This window comes from Erinaceus europaeus, chromosome 15 (genome assembly GCF_950295315.1).
Source record: "Erinaceus europaeus chromosome 15, mEriEur2.1, whole genome shotgun sequence".
NCBI lineage: Eukaryota > Metazoa > Chordata > Mammalia > Eulipotyphla > Erinaceidae > Erinaceus > Erinaceus europaeus.
In genome coordinates, this window is record NC_080176.1 from 5,120,802 (window position 1) to 5,144,794 (window position 23,993).

Genomic DNA, 23,993 nt, shown 5'->3' on the forward strand with positions numbered 1-23,993 from the left:
TCAGCACCATATCCAGGTGAGTTATTTTGCTGGCCCTCAGTATTTATTTATTTTTGCCTCCAGGGTTATTGCTGGGGCTCAGTGCCTACACCATGAATCCACTGCTCCTGGAGGCCAGTCCCCCCCCCCCCCCCCGCTTTGTTGCCCTTGTTGTGGTTATTGTTGTTGTTATTGATGTCATCATTGTTGGACAGGACAGAGAGAAATGGAAGAGAGGAGGGGAAGACAGAGAGGGGGAGAGAAAGACAGACACCTGCAGACCTGCTTCACCGCCTGTGAAGCGACTCCCCTGCAGGTGGGGAGCCAGGGGGCTCGAACCGGGATCCTAAGTCGGTCCTTGCGCTTTGCACCACCTGCGCTTAAGCCACTGTGCTACCGCCCCCATCCGTGTTTATTTTACAAATGCCAGTGAGGCTTTGGTTTTCTCTTTCCCCTCTCTCAAATACATAAATAATAAAAATGCTAGTCTCCATCCACAAACGGGCTAATAATCCTAAAAGAAAGCCCCTCGGCCTGCTCACCCCGCGAAGAGGCAGGGAGCCAGCGCCACCCCAGGCGACCGGGGGCCTTGAAGGCACGGGGGTGTGCGGGGTGTGCGGGGTGTGCGGGAGGGGGATACGCCTGCGGCCCGTGAACACGAGTCGGATTCCCTTCTGGGGACCCCGCAAGACATGGGGTGGGCGCTCGGGCCGGGTGTCTTTGGGGGCGCAGCTCTCTTCCTGCTGGGGCTCCCGGCACCACCGGGGGCTCGAACCCGGGCCCTTGAGCACTGTAACATGCGCGCTCCCCCAGCCGGCCCGGGCCGGGTACCCTGGTCAGTCGGGATGCCAGCAGCTGGCCTCGTCCCTCTGTCCTCCACCCACAGGGCGCCCGGTGCAGTCACACCCAGGAGAAACCCTTCCCCCGGGCAGCGCGGGCACTTGGTGTCGGTGAGCGCGGCTCTGCAGAGGCCTCGCCAACACCGTGGCCGGCGGCCAGGCTCCGCGGGCCCCAGGGCCGGGATCTTCTTCCAGGAGCGAAATGGCCGCCCGGGGACGGCGAACCTATTCAGAAACAGGCAGCAGCCTGGCGCTACGGACTCCCGGCCAGCCGGCGCAAGATGGCGGGCGGGGGCGGGGCGGGGGCGGGCGCGCGCGCGCGCGCGGGCAGGGCGCGAGCCGCCCACGGACACCGCACCGGAACCACACACCCGCGCCCCTCCCCCTCCCCCTCCGAACCCCGCCGGAAGACGTTGCCAGCTCCGGCCACTGCCCCGCCCTCTCCTCGCAGGGGCCGACGGGATATGTGGTTCCTCGCCCGCCGGTCCGTGTGTCCCTTAGGCCGCCCGGAACTACCCTTCCCGACGTGGCCTCGGCGCCTGCGCACGGGGTGGCGGGCCGCACTACGGTTCCCGGCGTGCCCCGCGGCGCACGCGGTTGCGCGCTGACGCGCTCGGTGCGTTGTGCTGACGTGCGTCGCGGCCTAGGTAGGGAGCGAGTGGCGCAGTCGGAGTCCGCTGCGGCCCCTGAGGAAGCGAAGCGTCAGCGGCGGCGGCGGCGGCGGCGGCGGCGACTGCCTAGGCGGACCGGCGAGGCGAGGCGGCGGCTCCAGGGCCCCGGGACTCGGCAGTTGGCGCAGCGCGGCGGCGAAGGGCCCTCGCCACCTCGTAGGCGGCGGGCGGAGGCGGCGGGTGAGAGGCGCGGGCGCGCGGGTGGGGGAGGGGCGCGGGCCCCGGCGCCGAGCTCGGGCCGGGCCGTGGTGCGCACGCGCGGCCGCCGCTGCCCTCCCCGCCGGCGGTTCCGCGGGCGCGCGGCCGGGATCCCCTCCTCCACGGCGCGCGGCCGCCGCCGACATCTTGACGGCCGCCGCTCTCCGCGCTCGGCGTCGGGCCCGGCGGGCGAGGGAGGCCGATCGCGGCGCTGAGCGGCGGGGAGGGTCGGAGGCGGCGGGGGAGCGTCTCTCGCTCCGTCCCCCAGTCCCGGTGAGCAGCCGTGAGTCCTTCCCGAAAGTTCCGTGCGCGGCGCCGCGAGCCTTAGCCGCCGTCGAGCGCAGCCCAGCTCAGCTCCGCCTTGACTTTCGGGGGTGCGGGGAGTCGAACCTGGGGCCTCGGGCGGGCAGCCCTCCGGGGCCCGGAGACGTTTTTCTGAGCGAGCCCGGGCTCGTGAGGCCCTCGCCGCCGCCGCCGCGGCGCCAAGCCTGCCTGCGGCCTCCATCTTGCTCCGTTATGGGGGGGGGTGCCTTTTCCAAGTCTCCCTAATTTTCATGCGAAAGACACGACGCGAGGGGCCCGGGCGCCGCTCAGCTGCGGTTTATGTGGTGCCGGGGCTTGAACCCGGGGCCCCGGGGGCCTCTGTCCGTGGCCGGAGCTTTAAGCCCCGCCCGGGGACGCCCCCCCGCCCCCCGCAGGCACCGCAGCGCCGGCCGCGGCCCCCCCTCCAGGAGTCGCCCCTCCCGTCGCCGCCTTGGGGGGCGGGCGGCGCGGCCGCGCCACGTGGTGCCCGAGCCTGGGCGGGCTGCTCAGCCGGCGCCGGGCCCCTCGGAGCCCTGCTTGGATCGCTCCCGGCCCTAATGCCGGCTGTCCCCGGGGCGGGGTGACTGTGTGCGGTGCGGACGTGTGGCTGAGTGGGCAGACCGCGCGCGGGGCAGCAGAGAAAGCGAACTGCTGTCGGCCGGGCTTCGTGTGGTCGCGTCGTTGCTCCGGCTCTGCGGCGGACGGGGGAGGAGCGGGCTGGGCGCCGCCGCGGGCTGCTGGGCCGGCACCCTCCCCGCCGCGCCCGACTGGCTTTTCTCCTCGGGGCTTGAGGTTCGGGCCGCTGCTGGCGCCTTCACAGCGCCGCGCCATTGGCATTTGACTCCGCTCCGGGTTGGCCGACTTCTCAGCGTTGGCCCCGGGCCCGCGAGCTTGTTTGCCTTCACGCTGGTGCTCACTGAAGTCGTCGGGGCGGGGGAGCGAGTTGGAGAACGGGGGGCCGGGGGGCCGGGTGGGACGGTAAAATGGAGCCTTGAGGGTCAGACCAGGGTGAGCCTGGCGGGCCGTGCGGGACCGGTAGGGAGGCGGGAACGCGGCAGCTGCACGCGGGGCCGCCGCCCGCAGCCCGGCAGAGTGCAAGCAGCTGCTGGGGAGAGTCGCGAGGCTTTAGAGCGGGGACGCTTCTGTTCCGACCCGGTGAGGTGAGGGCCCAGCCTGCTGGGAAAGCGCGTCGGGAGACGGGAGAGTCTCGGTCGGGCCGGGCGGCGCTCGTAGGCGCTGGAGTCGGGACTTAGCTCGGGGAGGGGAGCAGGCGCCGGCCGGTGGATCGTGAGGACCCCGCTGCCGTGGTGCCTCCTCGCGAGAAGGGCAGCTCGTGGGTGCCGCAGACCCCTTCGTGTCGGTGTCGGTGTGGGTGTCGGTGTCGGTGTCGGTCGTGCCCGCCCGCGGCGAGCGTGGGAGCATTTGGTCGAGTCTGGGCGAGGGGAGAAAGGAGCAGGAGAGAGGGAGCGGGCTGGCGAGCGGGGCGCTGCGGGGAGGCCCGAGGCGAGAGCCCCGCAGCCCAGGGTTCCCACGAGGTCGTGTGGAAGGAAGTAGGGACGGGGTGCTGCTGGTAAGTGGTTAGCTCGGGGCGGGGGCCTGACCCGTGTCTCCCCGCTCCCCCTCAGGAGCGGTGGTGCCCCCCCCCCCCGGGCACGGGGCCATGTACAACGGGATCGGGCTGCCGACGCCCCGGGGCAGCGGCACCAACGGCTACGTCCAGCGCAACCTGTCCCTGGTGCGGGGCCGCCGGGGTGAGCGGCCTGACTACAAGGGAGAGGAGGAGCTGCGGCGCCTGGAGGCCGCCCTGGTGAAGCGGCCTAACCCTGACATCCTGGACCACGAGCGCAAGCGGCGCGTGGAGCTGCGATGCCTCGAGCTGGAGGAGATGATGGAAGAGCAGGGGTGAGGGGAGGAGGGCTGGGGGAGTCGGGTGTAGCGAGTCAGAGCAAAGCGAGGCGAGGAGGGCTGCGGAGATGACGGCGTGTGGGGGCAGCGGGGCGGGCAGGCGTTGGCACCGCTAGAGGAGGCGAGGGCGTGTGTGTAAGGCTGAGGCCTTGCTGGGGAGCAAGGCAGGAAATCGGGAGCTGGAACGGTGCGGGGTATGGGTGAGGGCCATGGGTGAGGGCCGGGAGCTCGGGTGAGTGAGGTGAAGTCGTGGAGCAGGAGGCTTTAGAGCAGTGGCTTTCACACACGTCAGCACCCCTGATTTGGGACGGCGGGAATGAAAGGCCGGCCGTGCTGGAACTGGGACTCTGCCTGCTTAACCTTCCTGCCGTGGCCCCCCTGAGTGTAGTAGGTTTAAAATCCACTGGTCTAGAGGGAGTAGTTGGAGGAAAGGAAGATGACGAGAAGAGGATCAGATGGATTGAAGAGAAAGGCCCGTTGGGTGACAGCGAGTGGAAATGCTTTGTGTGCATGGAAAAGGAAGGGGGCCTTGTGGGAGTGAGGCCTGCGCGCCTGGGACTGGGCAGTGTGACCAGTCCGTCTCCAACCCTGAAGGGATTTGTTCTTCAGGTACGAAGAACAGCAGATTCAGGAAAAAGTGGCGACCTTTCGACTCATGTTGCTGGAGAAGGATGTGAACTCGGGGGGCAAGGAGGAGACCCCGGGGCAGAGGCCAGCGTGAGTATTTTGCCATTCTTGGTTTCTTTGGCACCACTGCCTTGTTTGCTTTTTTCATTATTATTTTCGTCTTTGCTGGTTTGTCTTCTCTTAAAATTGTGTGTCTGTGTCTTTTAGGTAGAGGTAGGGAGATCCTACTTATGTTCCTAGTTTTTCTCTCTCTGGGGTTATCACTGAGGTTTGGCGCTGGCATTTCAAAGCCACTGCTCTTGGCGGCCATTGTTTCCATTTTTGGCTAGGACAGAGAAATTGAGAGGGGAGGTGGAGAGAGAGAGAGACAGAGACACACTTGCAGACCTGCTTCGCTGCTTGTGAAGTGTCCCCCTGCAGGAGGGGGCGCCGGGGCCTCAAACCTGGATCCTTGTGCCTAGTATTATGTGTGCTTAATCGGGTGTGCCACTCTTTATTTATTTTTCCTCTATTTATTTATTTTTCCAGAGCACTGCTCAGTTCTGCCTTGTGGTTGGAGGATTCACCTTGTGGTCTCAGACATGAAAAGTCTATTGCGTGACTACTCCCTTGCTCTTCCCTTGAGACTGGTGTCTTTTGTCGTCTAGGGTAACCGAGACTCACCAGCTGGCTGAATTGAATGAGAAGAAGAATGAGCGGCTCCGAGCTGCCTTTGGCATCAGTGATTCATATGTGGATGGAAGCTCTTTTGATCCTCAGCGTCGTGCTCGAGAAGCTAAACAACCAGCTCCTGAGCCCCCCAAACCTTACAGGTATGTGAGCCTTAGAAAAAACCAGTGTGAGCCCCCTCCCCTCCCCTCCCCTCCCCCAACTGCTCAGGTGCGTAAGGCCGAGGAGCCGGTACCGTACCGCCTTTCCTCCTGGTAGCACGCTGCTCTTTGTGGGGCGTTTTCCCCAATGCTTTTGGTGTCTGTGCTATTCTGAAGTCAGAATGTCTGAGGAAACTTGCTCTGCTCAGTTGTTCATTTTGATGGTGTTTTGTCTCTCCCCAGCCTGGTTCGGGAGTCCAGCAGTTCTCGTTCACCAACCCCAAAGCAAAAGAAGAAGAAAAAGAAGAAAGATAGAGGACGGTAAGTTTGACTGTTCCTCTAGTAGCCATATGTGTGTGTGTATATATGTGTATGTGTGTATATATATATATATATATGTATATATTTTACTAGCTCAGCTCTGGCGTGTGTGGGGGATTAAGTCTGGAACTTTGGAGCCCCAGGCATGAGAGTCTTTGTGTAACCATTATGTTGTAATGTTATATCTGTGCCTCCTCACCTTTTTTTTTTTTTTTTTTTTTGTGGTCATCAGGGCTTCACTTTTCTGAGCTATCTTTTTTTTTTTTTTTTTCTTTTCTTTTCTTTCAAGATAGACCTAGAGAAAGATAGCATTGCAGTGAAGATTTCTCTGGTTGGGGTGGTGGGGTGGGCTTTAGTCTGGGTGGTGCTCGTGACAGTGGGTGAACTAACCAAGTGAACTATCTTGCCACCCTGGGGCTGACCCTTCATTATTTTTCTGGCTCTGGAAATGGAAAACGCAGGCTTCCACGAGGCAGCATAGAGTTGTCAGAGGAGTGAAGCAGGAGCAGCAGGTTATCCTTTAGGTCTTTCCAGTCGGGAGGAGACATACAGTGCTTGAGTCTGCTGCAGTTAAGAATTGGTCGGGCAGGGTTTTTTTTTTTTTTTTTTTTTGGTTTTTGCTATTTAGAATATGGGGGTTGAGCAGTAGTATAGCGGATTAAGTGCACATGGCGCGAAGCTCAAGGACCGGCGTAAGGATCTCAGTTCGAGCCCCTGGCTCCCTACCTGCAGGGGAGTCGCTTCACAGGGAGTGAAGCAGGTCTGCAGGTATCTTTCTCTCCCCCTCTCCGTCTTCCCGTCCTCTCACCATTTCTCTGCCCTATCCAACAGTGATGGCATCAACAACTACAACAATAAAACAAGGGCAACAAAAGGGAAAATAAATAAAAAAATTAAAAAGTAATTAAAAAAAGAGAATATGAGCAGGCAAGAAGAGATAAGGAGAGAATAAGACAAGAGAAACAAACACCTGCAGGTGGGGCCCAGGGGCTTGAACCCAGGTCCCTATACACTGTAACCTGTGTGCTTAACCAGGTTAAGCCACCGCTTAGCCTCTTTTTTTTTCCTTTTAATATTTAAGTTACCTTTATTTATTGGATAGAGACAGTTAGAAATTGAGAGGGGGGAGGGATAGGGAGACAGACACCTGCAGCTCTGCTTCACTGCTTATGAAGCTTTCCCCCTGCAGGTGGGGCCTGGGGCTTGAACCTGGGTCCTTGTGCACTGTGGTGTGTCTTACTTAACCAGGTTTGCCACTCCCAGCCCCATTTTTCTTTTCTTTTTTATCGGAGCACTGCTCAGTTCTGGCTTATGGTGGTGCTGGGGATTGAACCGGGGACTGCTGGTGCCTCAGGCATGAGTGGTTTTTTTTTTTTTTTCTTTTTTTCTTTCTCTTGTATAACCATTATCCTGTAATTTGGTTTTCTAGGTTTTTCTTTTGCATTTTGAGATTTCTTGAAAGTTGTGCTAAACTGCATTTTGGGAATAAAGAAGGCCTAGTCTTAGGTCTTCATGCTGGATACTGGCTTTGGTGCCTTTAGAAGTCTTTTCAAGGGAGTCGGGCAGTAGCGCAGCGGGTTAAGCGCACGTGGCGCAAAGCACAAGGACCGGCGTCAGGATCCCGGTTCGAGCCCCCTGCTCCCCACCTGCAGGGGAGTCGCTTCACAGGCGGTGAAGCAGGTCTGCAGGTGTCTGTCTTTCTCTCCCCCTCTCAGTCTTCCCCTTCTCTCTCCATTTCTCTCTGTCCTATCCAACGACAACGATATCAACAACAACAATAACTACAGCAATAAGACAAAAAGGTAACAAAAAAGGAATAAATAATACTTAAAAAAAGCCTTTTCAGGAGGGTACTGGGCGGTAGCGCATCGGGTTAAGTGCAGGTGACGCAAAGTGCAAGGACCGGCGTAAAGATCCTGGTTCGAGCCCCGGCTACCCACCTGCAGGGAGGTTGCTTTACAGGCGGTGAAGCAGGTCTGCAGGTGTCTTTATCTTCCCCTCCTTTGTCCATTCTCTCTCTCTTTTTTTAAAGATTTTATTTATTTATTAATGAGAAACATAGGAGGAGAAAGAAGAGCCAGACATCACTCTGGTACATGTGCTGCCAGGGACTGAACTCAGGAACTCATGCTTGAGAGTCCGCTGCTTGATCCACAGTGCTACCTTCTGGACCACACTGTTCTCTCTTTCCTATCCAACAATGATGACAGCAATTAACAACAACAATAATAACAGCAATAATAAACAAGGGCAACAAAAGGAAAAAAGTAACCTCCAGGAGCAGTAAATTGTAGTGCAGGCACTGAGCCCCAGCAATAACCCTGGAGGCAAAAAAAAAAACTTTTCAGAAGTAAGTGGGAGGTGTGGGGAAGGAACCCATTGGAAGACTTTGCTTTGAACCCATCTTTAGGAGGTCAGAGAGCAGCTCTCCCCGAAGAGAGAGGAAGAAAAGCTCAAAGAAGAAAAAACACAGGTATGTCGTGGGGGGGTGCGGGGTGATGTGAGGTCTGATGCCTTGAGTTAGGGAAATTGCTTCATGTCTTATTTTGCCCCCAACAGATCAGAATCTGAATCCAAGAAGAGGAAGCACAGGTGAGAGCTTCTGGGCATAAAAGGCACACTGCCGCATGGGCCCTGCACCATCTTGGGGTTTCTTGGGGTGAAGCCCAGCTCTTATCTATTGTCAGTAGCCAGCTTCCCGCCCCCCCCCCCCCGCTTAATTATATATATATATAAATTTAGTATTTTCCCTTTTGTTGCTTTTGTTTTATTTTTGTAGTTGTTATTGATGCCGTTGTAGTTGGATAGGACAGAGAGAAACGGAGAGAGGAGGGGAAGACAGAGCGGGGAAGAGAAAGACAGACACCTGCAGACCTGCTTCACCGCCTGTGAAGCGACTCCCCTGCAGGTAGGGAGCCGGGGGCTCGAACCAGGATCCTTATGCAGGTCCTTGTGCTTTGTGCCACATGCGCTTAAACCGTTGCGCTGCCGCCCGACTCCCTAATTATATGTTTTTTATTAACTAATTAATTTTTTTAATTATTTGTTTATTCCCTTTTGTTGCCCTTGCTGTTTTTTTTATTGTTGTAGTGATCACTGATGTCATTGTTGTTGGATAGAACAGAGAGAAACGGAGAGAGAAGGGGAAGACAAGCTGGGGGCTTGAACCGGGATCCTTACACGGGTCCTTGTGCTTTGCACCACCTGCGCTTAACTCGCTGCGCTACAGCCCGACTCCCATAACTTAATTTTTTACCAGAGCACTGTTCAGCTCTGGCTTATGGTGGTGTGAGGGCTTGAACCTGAGACTTTGTGGAGTCTTAGGCATGAGAGTCTGTTTGCATAACCATCATGCTATCTACTCTCTGCCCTCATTATTTTTTAAAAAGTCATTTTGAATAACCTTGGTTTATATTCTAGGTCTCCCACTCCAAAGAGCAAACGCAAATCTAAAGACAAGAAGCGAAAGCGGTAAGTGTACTTGTGTGAACTGGGGGGATTTCTTAGCCACTTCCTTTCCAGTAGGACAAAGAACACCCAGACAGGCAAAGGGTATGAATGTTGAGTATAGCACTCAGCTCTGGCCATGCTCCCCCAGCAGGTCTCGAAGTACAACGCCGGCCCCCAAGAGCCGCCGGGCCCATCGCTCGACTTCTGCTGACTCTGCCTCCTCTTCTGATACTTCCCGCAGTCGGTAAGGGGTAGTCCAGGAGGAAGGGAGGGAGAGGGACTTGTGGGTTAATTAATTTAATATTTATTGAGCGCCCACGGTGTGCTAGGCGCTGCACAGACCATTCGGAAGACACGGTCCCTGCCCTCTAGGAGCTGACAGGCTAAAGCAACAGGATGGACAGACATATACATTTCCCCTTCTCTTTTTTTTTTTCCCTTTGTTTTTTGTTTTTTTGTTTATTTTGTTAATTTATTTTTTGTTTTGTTTTGTTCTGATGTATATGGACTGCCAGAATAGGGGGGGTGGTGGTTTGTTCGTGGTGTCTGGGGGAGGAAGGAATCCTTACCCTGGCTTCCTTAATCGGGGAAGGCTTCCTGAAGGAGGTGGGCTCAGAGGTGAGTTGTGAATGAAGCGGGTAGGGAATGGGATGGGTGGAGGGGTGGTGGGAGGACTTGGGAGGTGAAAACTGGGGTAGAGGGGAGAACACTTTTTTGGGACTACGTTGGGAAGAAAAGGACTAAAGTGAACTGGACCCGAATTTTAATATCAGTGGTTTCGAGTTTTGTGAACTAGACAAGGATTTTTTTTTCTCCCCACATGGGTGTGATCAGGAAAGGTGGCTGGGAGCTGGGGAGGGGGCTTCCTCTTCTCCCCTGAACTGATTTCCCTCTTCTCCACCATCCTCAATTACCTCCCTCAGGTCTCGAAGTGCTGCGGCTAAAACCCATACAACTACATTAACTGGGCGAAGTCCTTCCCCTGCTTCAGAGTGTCGGGGGGAGGGAGGTGCACCTTCCAAGGAACCAGGTGCTTCCAGCGCTGGGCAGTCCGGCAGCCCCGAGCCCTCGGCAAAGCAGCCTAGTAGCCCTTCCGAAGACAAAGATAAGGATAAGAAGGAGGTATGTTCCTGTGTGGTGGATATTCGTTGAATTGTAAGACTGAGTTTGTGACAGATGGGAGGGAACTCAGCTTCCTAAGACATCAGCTCAGGTCTTCTGCAGTCCATGCCAAACTACTCCCAGGCTCTGCCTGCAAACTTCAGCTTGATGGTGTGCAGGTGTCATCGAGTAGTGAACAGCTTTATAGTTACATGTGTGTCAGTTTTCATTTGATTAACTGCTGGTTATATAACCCACCTTGGTTATATAACCCACCTTGCGAAAGAATTCAGCCACTGACCCTGAAATCACTATTCGGGAATGGTCTGTATAGTTCAAGGCTTGCTGCTTTTCTTTGTTTTGTTTTTGTACAGATGCAGAGAAATTGAGGGGAGGGAGAGGCCTAGGGAGGGAGACAAATGCAGTGTGTTTTACCACTTGTAAAGCTTTCCCCCCTGCAGGTGGGGGCTGGGGGCTTGAACCCGATCCAGTCCTTGGGTACTGTAATGTATGTGCCACCACCTGGCCCCCTAAGCTTCCTGCTCTAATTCAGTTCCTAATCATACATTTTTTGCAACTGTTAACCAGTTTAATTGTGTTTCTTTAGCTTTGCTAAGCCTTTAAAAACATACTCAGTGTGTGCCTGGCATGTGGCTCCCCTGCTAGAGCTTACATGGCTCCATGTTTGAAGACCTGACCTGGGTTTGAGCCCTGGGGCATCTACATGAGAACGACTGGGGGTGGGGAGCTTCACAAATGGTGGAGCATGCTGTGGCAGCGACAATTCATTTCTGTCTGGGGGAGGGGAGAGCTGTAGAGAGTAGTGGCATTGTGCAGGTGCGTACTCCCAGCGGGTATCTTGGTAAAAGAAAAAAAGAAAACATGAAAAATATATATATATTTTTTTAAAATTTATCTATTGATGAGAAAGGTAGGAGGAGAGAGAGAAAGAACCAGCGATCACTCTGGTATATGTGCTGCCGGGGGCTTGAACTCAGGACCTCACACTTGAGAGTCAAGAGCTTTATCCACTGCACCACCTCCCCACCTCCCCCATACCACATGAAAATTTTTTTTTTTCTCCATGGCCTCCAGGAGTAGTGGATTTGTCCCTGCAATAACCCTGGAGGCAAAAATTAATTAATTAATTAAAATTTCCCCCTGCTTTTTAAAAATGTATATTTTATATATTTTATTTATTTATTAGTGAGGGATAGGAGAGAGAGAAAGAACCAGGCATCACTCTGCTACATGTGCTGCCGGGGATTGAACTCAGGGCTTCATGCCTGAGAGACCAACGCTTTATCCACTGCGCCACCTCCTGGACCACTTAAATATATATATTTCATAATTATTTATTTTCCCTTTTGTTGTTGTTAATATTTTTTTTTTACCAGAGCACTGCTCGGCTCTGGCTTATGATGGTGTGGGGGATAGAACCTGGGGCTTGAGAGCTTCAGGCATGACAGTCTCTTTGCATAAGCATTATGTTATACCCCCACCTGTTGCCCTTATTTTTTATTGTTGTAATTGTTATTGATGATGTTGTTAGAGGGAAATGGAGAGAGGAGGGGGGAAGACAGACACCTGCAGACCTGCTTCACTGCTTGTGAAGTGACTCCCCTGCAGCTGTGGGCTCGAACCAGGATCTTTAGGCCGTCCTTGCACTTCACACTACATGCGCTTAACCCTCTGTGCTACCGCCTGACTCCCCCCCCCCTTTTTTTTTTTTTCCTCCTCCAGGGTTATTGCTGGGCTCGGTGCCTGCACCATGAATCCACCGCTCCTGGAGGCCATTTTTCCCCCCCTTTTGTTGCCCTTGTTGTAGCTTCGTTGTGGTTATTATTATTGCCCTTGTTGACACAATTCGTTGTTGGATAGGACAGAGAGAAATGGAGAGAGGAGGGGAAGACAGAGAAGGGGAGAGAAAGATAGACACCTGCAGACCTGCTTCACCGCCTGTGAAGCGACTCCCCTGCACGTGGGGAGCCAGGGGCTCGTACCGGGATCCTTACGCCGGTCCCTGCGCTTTGCGCCACATGCGCTTAACCCACTGCGTCACTGCCCGACCCCCCCCCTTTTTTTTTAAAGATTTATTTATTAAGGAGAAAGACCCAGACATTGGGGGGGGGGGAGACTTTGAACTCAGGACCTCATGCTTGAGAGTCCAGTTGACGGTGGTGGGGAGATTGAACCTGAGACTTTGGAGCCTCAGGCATGAGAGTCACTTTGCATAACTGTTAGGCTTCTTTTTTTTTTTTAATATTTATTTTTATTTATTCCCTTTTGTTGCCCTTGTTGTTTTATTGTTGTAATTATTATTGTTGTTGTTGTTGTTGGATAGGACAGAGAGAAATGGAGAGAGGAAGGGAAGACAGAGAGGGGGAGAGAAAGATAGACACCTGCAGACCTGCTTCACCGCCTGTGAAGCGACTCCCGGGCAGGTGGGGAGCCGGGGTTCAAACCGGGATCCTTAGGCCGGTCCTTGTGCTTTGCGCCACCTGTGCTTAACCCGCTGCGCTACAGCCCGACTCCCAACTATTAGGCTTCTTACCCCTGCTCTTTCTGCCATTCCCCCTGCCCTAGGCCCTTTGCCTGCACTATTCCAGCAGTCTCCATGGAATTTCTTATTTTAAAAAGAAAACACCACAGCAGTCTCTACCACCACTTGAGAAGCTTCCCCTTCCTCTGTGCTCCCAGCTGGTGGGCAGAGGCCGTCTGCTGGCAACCTTCCCTTCCTGTCCTGGGCAGTTTGTCCCAGTCTTTATCACTCACTCACAAATCATGTCCTCAGTTTGTCCCAGTCTTTATCACTCACTCACAAATCATGTCCTCAGACTGTTGTTCTTGCCCCTTTGTTTTTATTTGTATCCCTGGGAGTATTTTTCAAATATTATTTTTATTTATAGGATAGAGACAGCCAGAGGTTGATAGGGGGAGAGAGAGACACCTTTAGCCCTGCTCCACCACTTGTGAAGCTTTCCCTCTGCAGGTGGGGACTGGGGGCTTGAACTCAGATCCTTGCACACTGTAGTGTGCATTTAACCAGGTGCGCCACTGTGGGCCCAGTCCCTACCCCTGGGACTAGTAACTTTGTTTTGGTCTTTTCATTTTCTGAATGAGCAAGAGGAAGAGGAGAGCAGGGCATTGAGGACTGGCTTAGGCGGCACTGGGCCCAGACTTTGCATTTCTTATGCCCAGGTCTAGAACCCTATTGTGCCAGCCCCCGGCTGACTTTTTTAGGGAGAAAGAGGCAGTACCACAGCCCTAATGCTTTCCCAGAGCTGTAAGTTTACAGCTGAAGCCTCGGTCATAATGCACAGTAGATCAGAAGTGCTCCAGGGAGTGAACTCTCCTGCTTGTTCATTTACTTATTTATTATTATTATTATTATTTTTTAAGATTTGATTTATTTACGAGAAAGATAGGAGAGAGAGAATGAACCAGACATCACTCTGCTGACATATGTGCTGCCGGGGATTGAACTCAGGACCTCTTGCTTGAGAGTTCGATGCTTTATCTACTGTGCCACCTCCTGGACCACTTTTTTTTTTTTTTTATAGATTTTTTATTTATTAATGAAGATAAGGAGGACATTTGCTGCTGGGGACTAAACCTGGAGGGTCCAATGCCCTGTCCACTGTGTCATCTCCCAGACCACCTGTTCTTCTAACAGTTGCTTTTGAAGGATAATTTTAGAAGCCACTACTGTTTTCCCCCAAGGTCACTTGATTAGGGGAATGTTGATTTACAAGACTTGGATAGGGGTACATACTTTTATTGGAGGAGGCATGTGAGCACTGCCCAGAGATTAACCTGGGAACTATGGGCCTCAGGTGTGAGTCTGGTGCCCTCTCACAACATTTTTTAGTGGTTATTGTCAGTTTTCGTTGTCTTGTTCTTTTCCTCCTGTAGATTAGAAGGCTTATGGTCATGGACTTGTTTTTATCTCTGTTTATAATATAAATCTTTATTATTTTTTATTCTTTGTTAATTGAGTAAATCTGGCTGAGGATCAGTTGGTATAATGGAGTGTGTAATGGAGAAACTGTTTTCATTGAAAGAGGTGTAATATTTTGTGGTTAAGAATTGTTGTTTATTTTATGTTCCTACTTTTTCTTCCACTCTTAGAAATCTGCAACTCGACCTAGTCCCTCTCCGGAAAGGAGCAGCACAGGCCCAGAACCACCTGGTCCCACTTTGCTCCTTGCTGAGCAACAAGGCGGCTCCCCACAAGCCCTTACAGCAACTCCCTTGAGTCAGGAGCCAGTGAATCCCCCAAACGAGGCCTCCCCACCTCGTGGCCGTTCACCTCCTAAGTCTCCTGAGAAACCTCCCCCGTCTTCCTCAGAGAGCTGCCCGCCATCCCCTCAACTTACCAAAGCTTCTCGGCATGCCAGCTCTTCCCCAGAAAGTCCTAAACCCGCACCACCACCTGGATCCCGCCGAGAGGCTTCTTCTTCTCCCGCATCTAAAAGTCGCTCACATGGCCGAGCAAAGCGGGATAAGTCACATTCTCATACTCCCCAGAGAGGGGGCCGGTCTCGTAGCCCTGCCACTACTAAGAGGGGTGCGAGGTCTCGATCTCGAACCCCTACCAAGAGAGGTCATTCTCGATCCCGGTCCCCTCAGTGGCGTAGGTCCCGGTCTGCACAGAGGTGGGGACAATCTAGAAGCCCTCAGCGGCGTGGCCGCTCCAGGTCTCCTCAGCGACCAGGCTGGTCCAGGAGCAGAAATACCCAGAGAAGAGGCAGGTCTAGGTCAGCCCGGCGAGGCAGGTCACAATCAAGATCTCCAGCAACTAGAGGGAGATCTCGCTCTAGAACACCAGCCCGGCGAGGCAGGTCGCGTTCTAGAACACCTGCCAGACGGAGATCACGGTCCAGAACACCGGCCAGGCGCAGGTCTCGTAGCAGATCACCAGTCCGGAGGGGCAGGTCTCGCTCTAGATCTGTTAGGCGTAGATCTAGAACCCGATCGGTACGACGGCGGTCTCGTAGTAGATCACCAGCCAGGCGAGGTGGCCGGTCACGCTCTAGATCTGCAGCCAGGCGAGGTGGCCGGTCACGCTCTAGATCTGCAGCCAGGCGAGGTGGCCGGTCACGCTCTAGATCTGCAGCCAGGCGAGGTGGCCAGTCACGCTCTAGAAGCCCAGCCAGGAGAGTGAGATCTCGGTCTAGGACACCTGTAAGACGAAGATCCCGAAGTAGAAGTCTAGTTAGACGGGGAAGGTCCCATTCTAGAACACCCCAAAGAAGAGGCAGATCTGGTTCATCATCAGAGCGGAAGAATAAATCCAGAACATCACAGAGAAGGAGCAGGTCCAACTCTAGTCCCGAAATGAAAAAGTCACGAGTTTCTTCAAGGCGGAGCAGATCGCTCTCTTCACCACCCTCCAAAGCAAAGTCTCGCCTGTCTTTAAGGCGAAGTCTTTCAGGATCTTCTCCATGCCCTAAACAAAAGTCTCAGACACCATTGAGGCGAAGTCACTCTGGATCACCCCAACTTAAAGCAAAATCTAGAACACCACCAACGCACAGTCGCTCTGGTTCTTCTCCACCTCCTAGCCAGAAATCGAAAACTTCATTAAGTCAGAGTCGTTCCAGTTTGTCCCCTCAACCTAAAGTAAAATCTGGAACTTCACCAAGGCGGGAGTCAGTAACCAGTCCCCAGGCAAGTGAACAGTCTACACCACCGCAGAGGCAGAGCCGTTCAGAATCATCTCCTGACCCTGAGGTGAAATGTAAGACCCCTTTAAGACTCAGCTTCTCTGGATCTTCTCCTCCTAGAGGGAAACCCAGCACATCTCCGAGATGGAGCCGACCTGGGTCTTCATCTCCACAACCCAAAATCAAGGCAGTGACATCACCCACCCAAAGCCATTCTGGCTCCTCTTCTCCAAGCCCTAGTAGGGTGACATCTAAAACACCTCCAAGGCAGAGCAGATCCGAGTCTCCCTGTTTGAAGGTGGAATCTAGATTGTTGGGAAGGCACAGCCGTTCCAGGTCCTCCTCACCAGATACCGAAGTGAAACCTGAGACACCACCAAGACAAAGTCACTCAGGCTCTTCTTCACCAAACTCCAAAGTAACCCAGACAACACCAGGGCAGTGTCTTTCTGGATCCAAGTCACCGTGTTCCCAAGAGAAGCCTGAAGAGTCACCCGTAGGATCATTCACCACCTGTCCTGGAGTAAAATCCAGTACACCATCAGGAGAGGGCTATTATGGCTTTCCATCTCTGCAGCACAAAGGACAGTCTGAAATATCACCAGACTCTGGATCTGACACTTCCAGTCCAGAAGCAAGACAGAGTCATTCTGAGTCTCTGCTTCTGCAAAGCAAATCTCAAGTATGTAAGGGTGATCGGTCCAGATCCTCATCTCCCGTCACAGAACTGAGCTCCATGTCCCCTAAAAGACAAGATGGAAATGAACTGGCAACAAGTCCCATCCTGAAATCTGGGATGTCTCCTGAACAGAGCAGGGTAGTGTCTGACTCTTCTCTGTTGGCTGCCTTTGACTCTAACTCTGTTTTGGGGCAGAGTAGATTGGAGTCCTCTGAATTGAAAGAGAATACTGGCTTAGCCCTTCAGGAGGGTGCTACTGCTTCATCTCCTCCACCAAGAGACAAGCTGAGTCCTCTGGTGCAGGATAGGTCTGACTTCTCACCCGTGTTCAAAGATGCAGCTCGAACTCCGTCAAGGGAAAGTGGTGGCCTTGGGTCATCTCCAGACACAAAAGACCAAAGTAGTCCACTAGCTAAGAAAAGCCAAGATGATGAAATAATGGAGGTGGCGGAGAAATCTGAGGAGTCCCTGAGCCAGCCCCTTCCCCATTTGTCTCCAGAAACAAAAGAAATGACTGGAAGTAATTTTGAGTCATCTCCTGAGATGGAAGACAGGCCTGCTGTTTCTTTGACATTTGAGCAAAGCCAGTCGCAGACTCTGCAAGCAGAAGTCTCTGCAGCAACCTCCACGTGGAGCGGGCCACCGTTTTCTCCAGAACACAAGGAACCTTCTCACTCCCCTGGTAGGGACAATAGCTGTGGCTCACCATTGGAACTTAGAGATACAGGCCTCGTTGCAGAAGCAAACGCTGGACTTTCTCCTGAGGTTAAAGATGTGAATGGACCGTTTACTAATCAGCTGGAGACAGATCCGTCTCTAGATGTGAAAGAACAATCCACAAGGTCTTCCAGACACAGCAGTTCTGAGTTGTCCCCAGATGCAGTGGAAAAGGCAGGAGTGTCTTCAAATCAGAGTGCTTCACCTGTGCTCGATGCCATACCCAGAACACCCTCTAGGGAAAGAAGTAGTTCTGTATCTTCCCCTGAGCTGAAAGACGGTTTACCCAGAACCCCTTCAAGGAGAAGCAGATCTGGGTCTTCCCCTGGACTGAGAGACGGGTCAGGGAGTCCATCAAGGCACAGTTTATCCGGGTCCTCTCCTGGAATGAAGGATGTACCTAGAACACCATCCAGGGGGAGAAGTGAGTGCGATTCTTCTCCAGAACCAAAAGCTTTGCCTCAGACTCCCAGGCCAAGGAGTCGTTCTCCGTCCTCCCCAGAGATGAACAACAAGTGTCTTACTCCCCAGAGAGAAAGAAGTGGATCAGAATCCTCAGTTGAGCAGAAGGCTGTGGCTAGGACTCCTCTTGGCCAGAGAAGTCAGTCTGAATCTTCGCAAGAAGTTGACGGGAAACCACCCAGTATCTCCCCTCAGGAAGGAAGTGAGTCTGACTCTTCTCCAGATTCTAAGGCCAAGACACGTGTGCCGCTCAGACAGAGGAGTCACTCTGGGTCCTCCCCAGAGGTTGACAGCAAGTCTCGACCTTCTCCCAGGCGCAGTCGTTCTGGCTCATCCCCTGAAATGCAAGAGAAGCCAAGAGCAGCAGCCAGGGCACAGAGCGCTTCGGATTCCTCGCCTGAGCCCAAGGTTCCTGTGTCCCGGGCCCTTCCCAGACGAAGCAGGTCTGGGTCTTCCAGCAAAGGCAGAGGCCCTTCTCCTGAGGGGAGCAGCAGTTCTGAGTCCTCTCCAGAACACCCCCCCAAATCCAGAGCTGCTAGGAGAAGTTCTAGATTATCACCAGAACCAAAGACCAAGTCTCGAACCCCCCCTCGCCGTCGTGGCTCTCGGTCATCCGAACTGACCAGGAAGACGAGGCTCTCCCGCCGAAGCCGCTCTGCCTCGTCCTCACCAGAAACCCGCTCTCGAACTCCGCCGAGGCGCCGGCGAAGTCCTTCGGTGTCATCCCCAGAGCCAGTTGAGAAGTCGAGGTCCTCACGGCGACGACGTTCAGTTTCCTCTCCACGCACCAAGACCACTTCAAGGAGAGGGCGTTCTCCTTCACCAAAGCTTCGTGGGCTACAGAGGTCCCGGTCCCGCTCAAGGCGGGAGAAAACCAGAACCACCCGACGCCGGGATAGGTCTGGTTCCTCTCAGTCCACCTCCCGGAGAAGACAGCGGAGCCGTTCAAGATCTCGGCTTACTCGGAGGCGCAGGGGGGGTTCTGGTTACCGGTCAAGGTCTCCAGCTCGGCAGGAGAGCTCTCGAACTTCTCGACGCAGAAGAGGCCGCTCCCGCACACCCCCAACCAGCCGCAAGCGCTCCCGCTCGCGTACATCACCGGCGCCATGGAAACGCTCCAGGTCCCGGGCCTCTCCAACCACTCACCGGAGATCCAGGTCCAGGACGCCCCTGGTCAGCCGGCGGAGGTCCAGGTCTCGGACCTCCCCAGTCAGCCGGCGGCGGTCACGGTCCAGGACCTCTGTCACTCGCCGAAGATCTCGGTCTAGAGCGTCCCCAGTGAGTCGGAGGCGATCTAGGTCTAGAACACCACCAGTCACCCGTCGAAGGTCAAGGTCCAGGACCCCTGCTCGCCGCCGCTCCCGGTCTAGAACTCCACTAGTGACTCGCAGAAGGTCCAGATCAAGGACTCCGCTGGTGACCAGAAGGCGGTCTCGAAGCAGAACCTCACCCATCACACGCAGAAGATCAAGATCTAGAACCTCCCCAGTCACCCGGAGGAGGTCTCGATCTCGCACTTCACCGGTAACGCGCAGGCGGTCCCGCTCTCGAACCTCCCCGGTGACACGCCGTCGTTCCAGGTCACGCACCCCTCCAGTCATTCGCCGTCGTTCTAGGTCTCGGACCCCGCTTCTGCCACGCAAGCGTTCTCGAAGTCGCTCACCTGTTGTTATTCGGCGCCGATCTCGATCCCGTACCCCGAGAACAACACGGGGCAAGCGGTCCCTTACAAGGTCTCCTCCTGCCATCCGCCGGCGTTCTGCATCTGGAAGTAGCTCCGACCGCTCTCGATCTGCTACTCCTCCAGCCACCAGGAATCACTCTGGCTCTCGAACTCCCCCAGTGGCTCTCAGCAGCTCTCGGATGAGCTGCTTCAGTCGTCCCAGCATGTCCCCAACTCCTCTCGACCGCTGTAGGTCACCTGGACTGCTGGAGCCCCTCGGCAACTCGAGAACGCCCATGTCTGTCCTGCAGCAAAGTGGTGGCTCCATGCTGGATACTCCAGGTCCTCGAATCCCTGATCACCCCAGGTCGTCTGTGCCAGAAAACCACGCTCAGTCTCGAATCGCGCTTGCTCTGACAGCCATCAGTCTCGGCACCGCCCGGCCGCCTCCGGCCATGTCTGCCGCCAGCCTCGCTGCAAGAATGGCCCAGGTTCCGGCGCCTGTGCCTCTTATGAGTCTCCGGACGGCACCAGCCGCCAGCCTTGCCAGCAGGATACCCGCAGCCTCTGCAGCAGCCATGAACTTGGCCGGCGCCAGGACACCTGCCATCCCAACTGCAGTGAACCTGCCCGACTCGAGAACACCAGCCACGGCAGCAGCCATGACCCTGGCCAGCCCCAGAACAGCGGTGGCACCTTCGGCTGTGAACCTCACTGACCCTCGCACCCCCACAGCCCCAGCCGTGAACCTCGCAGGAGCCAGAACCCCAGCTGCCTTGGCTGCTCTGAGCCTCTCAGGATCTGGCACCCCACCCGCTGCCGCGAGCTATCCCTCCAGCTCCAGAACACCCCAGGCACCGGCCCCTGCGAACCTGGTGGGCCCCCGGTCTGCACACACCTCGGCCCCAGTGAACATCGCCAGCTCAAGAACCCCTCCGGCCTTGGCCCCTGCGAGCCTCACCAGCGCTAGAATGGCTCCGGCCTTGTCTGGTGCAAACCTCACCAGCCCCAGGGTGCCCCTCTCTGCCTACGAGTGCATCAGTGGCAGAGCCTCACCACCACTTCTCGACCCGGCCAGGTCCAGAACCCCACCCGGTGGCCCAGGCTCCAGAACCCCGCCGTCTGCCTCGAGTCAGTCCAGGATGAGCTCGGAACAGGCTGCCTCTCCTGCCTCTCGGATGGTCCAGGCCTCCTCACAGTCAGCTCTCCCGCCCGCCCAGGATGGACCTAGGTCCCCTGTGCCAGCAGCTTTTTCTGATCAGTCCCGGTCTTTGCTTGCCCAGTCCACCCCGGCAGCTGGGTCTCAGCCCCTCTCCTCTGGGACGGTGGCAAAGACCGTGTCCTCTGGCGACCACGATGGCATGCTTGCTGGCCCTGTTGCTGGGGCATCTCACCCTGAGGGTGGGGAGCCACCCGCCTCTACCGGGGCCCAGCAATCTTCTGCGCTGGCTGCCCTGCAGCCGGCAAAGGAGCGACGGAGCTCTTCCTCCTCATCCTCCTCAAGCTCCTCCTCCTCGTCCTCTTCATCATCTTCGTCATCTTCATCATCCTCCGGCTCCAGTTCCAGCGACTCAGAGGGCTCTAGCCTTCCAGCTCAGCCTGAGGTAGCGCCGAAGAGGTGAGCGGACTTGACTTGGAACTTTTGAAAGGGGAGGTCAGTGTGGCCCGGGCTGGGCTGGACTATGCCGGGTGGGGGAGGAGAGGTCCTGTGCAGAGGTTGCTGGCTTTTGGAGGAGGAGTAGGTATGGGACTGACCCTCCAGCCCCATGGGGGTAGAAGAGAATGCTGGGGTGGGGGACTCGGGCTGTGGGGGACAGATAATTCCCCAAAGGTGAAGTCTCTTGAGGATAATGATAAGTTTTCCGTCTCTACAGAGGCCAGAACTAGAGGAAATGGACTTAATTTTACAGCAGGAGGGATGGCAGTTAGACCTCGAGGAGCTCCCTGGGCTGGAAGGATCTTCAGAGCTCATCCCATCCCTCCACCTGCCTCCAGGCAGGACAGCCCCCCCCAGCCAACCTGCACTCACGGGCCACCCCAGGTTGGGTTCTCCTAAGGAGACCGCCCCGGCGCCCAGGGCCTACTCCTCCGTCAGGGACAGTCTTGAGCTTTAACCTTGACCCTGTGCTGCCAGAGGTTGGGTCAGCTCGGGCCTCTGCTCTTCAGAGATGCGCTCAAGGCCACTCTGGCACCTCCCCACTCACTGCCGCTTCTCCAGGCCAAGGAAGGTAGGGTTGGGGCTGGGGTGGCCTGTCACCTTGTGACTTTCTTGTCCTCCCACAGGGTCCCCAGCCCCATACCAGCCCCGAAGGAGGCCATTCGAGAGGGCCGTCCTCAGGAGCCGACCCCAGCCAAAAGGAAGAGGCGCTCTAGCAGCTCTAGCTCCAGCTCCTCTTCTTCCTCCTCCTCATCCTCCTCCTCCTCCTCCTCCTCCTCCTCTTCATCATCCTCTTCATCCTCCTCCTCCTCCTCCTCCTCCTCTTCCTCCTCTCCCTCCCCTGCTAAGCTTGGCCCCCAGGCCTTGCCCAAACCTGCAAGCCCCAAGAAGCCACCCCCTGGCGAGCAGAGGTGAGTGCTGCCTTGCTTGTGGTGCAAGAGGTGGGGAGACCCTGGATGTGAGCCCTGCGGGGGCCTCACGTGCACTGTGGTGTCTGCTTGTGTGGGAGGAGACGGGCTCTCCTCTCCCCGCCACCAGCGTCGTGCCCTGTTCTGGCAGTGGGCTGCACTCTGGGCGCAGGTGCTCAGGCCAGAATGGGGGAGTGCTAGGTTCCTGCCTCTCCCTGCCCGACACGCAGCCCGGTCCCAGGGGTTCTAGCAATGGCGTCTTCCCGTCGCTTCGGCCAGGGCTCTCGCCTGGCCAGCGTCATCTTCTCCCGACTCTGTCCACAGCCTCTTCCCTGTCTCCCTGCCTCCACGCCATTCTCTTCCACACGTAGCCAGAGGGATCTTTCTAAAACGCACATCTGGTTACTTCCCTCCACTCCACAAATCCTTCCGGGACGCCCTGTGGCCTGCAGGATAAAGCCCCACCTCTGCGGGAATGGCGTGTGAGGCGCTTCACCAACTGGCCTTGCCTGCCCCGTCTCCTGCCCGCCCCCACACATGCCCTGTGCTCCAGCCGCACCCGGCGCCTTGCAGTCTAAGGAGAACCCCATGCCTTTGGACATGCTGTTCCTTCTGCCTGGCGAACTCCTCGTTCTGCAAGACTCCGCTCAGACAGCACCTTGGAGAAGACCACCCTGCCCCTGCCCCTGCCCGGCCCCGCCCCCAGCCCCGCACATCTGTCCTGCGGGGCTGCCCCCACACATGTGCTGGGCGAGCCTCCCTTGGCTCTCCTCCACTCCCAGGCAGTCCTCCAAGGCAGGGGCTGTCTCTCTCTTGGCGTCCCCCGCTGCACCCCGGGCCCTGCCCATTGCGGGCCCTCGGAAGGTGTGCGGGCGGACGGGTGAGTGAGCTGACACAGGTGGGTCTGAGGCTGGCCCCGCGTGGTGTGAGGCTTGGGTCAGGACGGGCGGCCTACGTGCTGCTGGGGTCGAGGTGTGGTGCTATGGGACGCGCTCTGCCCCCCAGGTCCCGAAGCCCCCGGAAGCCGATCGACTCCCTCCGGGACTCCAGGTCCCTTAGCTACTCACCTGCAGAGCGCCGCCGCCCCTCACCCCAACCATCACCCCGGGACCAGCAGAGGTGTGTGGGGGTGCTGCCCCGGGAGGCGAGGGGCCAAGGCTGGGGCCCTGGGATCTGACTGTCCTGTGTTGCAGCAGCAGCAGTGAGCGTGGTTCCCGGAGAGGCCAGCGTGGGGACAGTCGCTCCCCAGGGCAGAAGCGTAGGAGGGAGACACCCAGTCCCCGCCCCACCAGACACCGCTCCTCCAGGTGTGTATGTGTGCGAGCACACGCACCCCGCTACACCCCGACCCCACCTCAGCTGCCTGGGCCTCTGCATTGACGTTTGGTTTCTGTTGCAGGTCTCCGTGAGTCTGATTGAGCGGTTCCACACACCCTGGTTTTGGAGCTCCTGGGAGTGTCCGCCCTCGCTCTCCCCAATAGTTGTGGGGTGGTTATGTCTGCCCCCCCCCCCCAATTCTGGCAGCATCTCTGAGGGAGGGGCTCTTCCCCCTTCCTCCTTTTTTTTCCTTTGTTCTGTGAAATTTTTTCCTGTGAGTTTTTCCTGGTTCACTTATTTTTGGGGGGTTGGGGCGGGAGGGTATGAGAATGGGAGTTGTGGGAGGGGAGGATTCAGTCGGGCACATCCTGGCCTTCGGTCAGAAAGGCCTTGGGAACCGGAGGTATAATGGTAAGCGCGTAGCCTGGGAAGCACTGTACACCCCCTTGATTTCCATGTCCTTGTGGGTTATCGTCTGGAACTGCAGTGTGAGATGTTTTGGAGACGTTGTAAAGGAATTTGGCCCTATCGCTCCCCCCCCCCAGTGTGAGGTTGTGCCCCTCCTTTCTTAAAAGCATTTTGGTTTTTTAAAATCTGTACAGCAAAAGCAACTTTTTCTGTCAAATAAAAATGAGAAATGCGGCAATTGTGTCTACAGACTGTTTATTTGGGGTCTGTGAGACTGTGGGGGGCTGGCTCCAGGCAGTGGTGGCCCCAC

The 23,993-nt window shown here is 56.0% G+C and overlaps 2 protein-coding genes and 1 long non-coding RNA gene across 16 annotated transcripts in view; 2 read left to right on the top strand and 1 right to left on the bottom strand.

The window, feature by feature from the left end:
• FLYWCH1 (FLYWCH-type zinc finger 1) overlaps positions 1–23,993 on the bottom strand; it is a 133,833-nt gene that overhangs the window by 44,858 nt on the left and 64,982 nt on the right. The gene's annotated exons all lie outside the window — the stretch shown is intronic.
• SRRM2 (serine/arginine repetitive matrix 2) lies at positions 1,437–23,916 on the top strand. 14 transcript variants are annotated; one of them, XM_060172534.1, is made up of 16 exons: positions 1,443–1,669; positions 3,616–3,892; positions 4,505–4,612; positions 5,170–5,334; positions 5,575–5,652; positions 8,063–8,125; positions 8,212–8,244; positions 9,073–9,123; positions 9,251–9,346; positions 10,026–10,224; positions 14,335–18,887; positions 18,924–21,011; positions 21,677–21,961; positions 22,964–23,077; positions 23,152–23,265; positions 23,358–23,916. In XM_060172534.1, exons 2-16 carry the CDS (start codon positions 3,651–3,653, stop codon positions 23,365–23,367), a joined length of 8,199 nt encoding a protein of 2,732 aa, XP_060028517.1. In that variant the 5' UTR covers positions 1,443–1,669; positions 3,616–3,650; the 3' UTR covers positions 23,368–23,916. The 14 variants fall into 14 exon arrangements, 8 of the variants coding, with proteins under 8 accessions (XP_060028517.1, XP_060028512.1, XP_060028515.1 ...); XM_060172529.1 differs by having other exon boundaries at positions 1,444–1,669; positions 14,335–21,011; XM_060172532.1 differs by having other exon boundaries at positions 1,444–1,669; positions 14,335–21,011; positions 23,155–23,265.
• On the top strand, positions 12,343–13,094 carry LOC132533059 (uncharacterized). The gene is made up of 2 exons (XR_009544947.1): positions 12,343–12,426; positions 12,730–13,094. It is a non-coding gene; the product is annotated as an uncharacterized LOC132533059 (long non-coding RNA).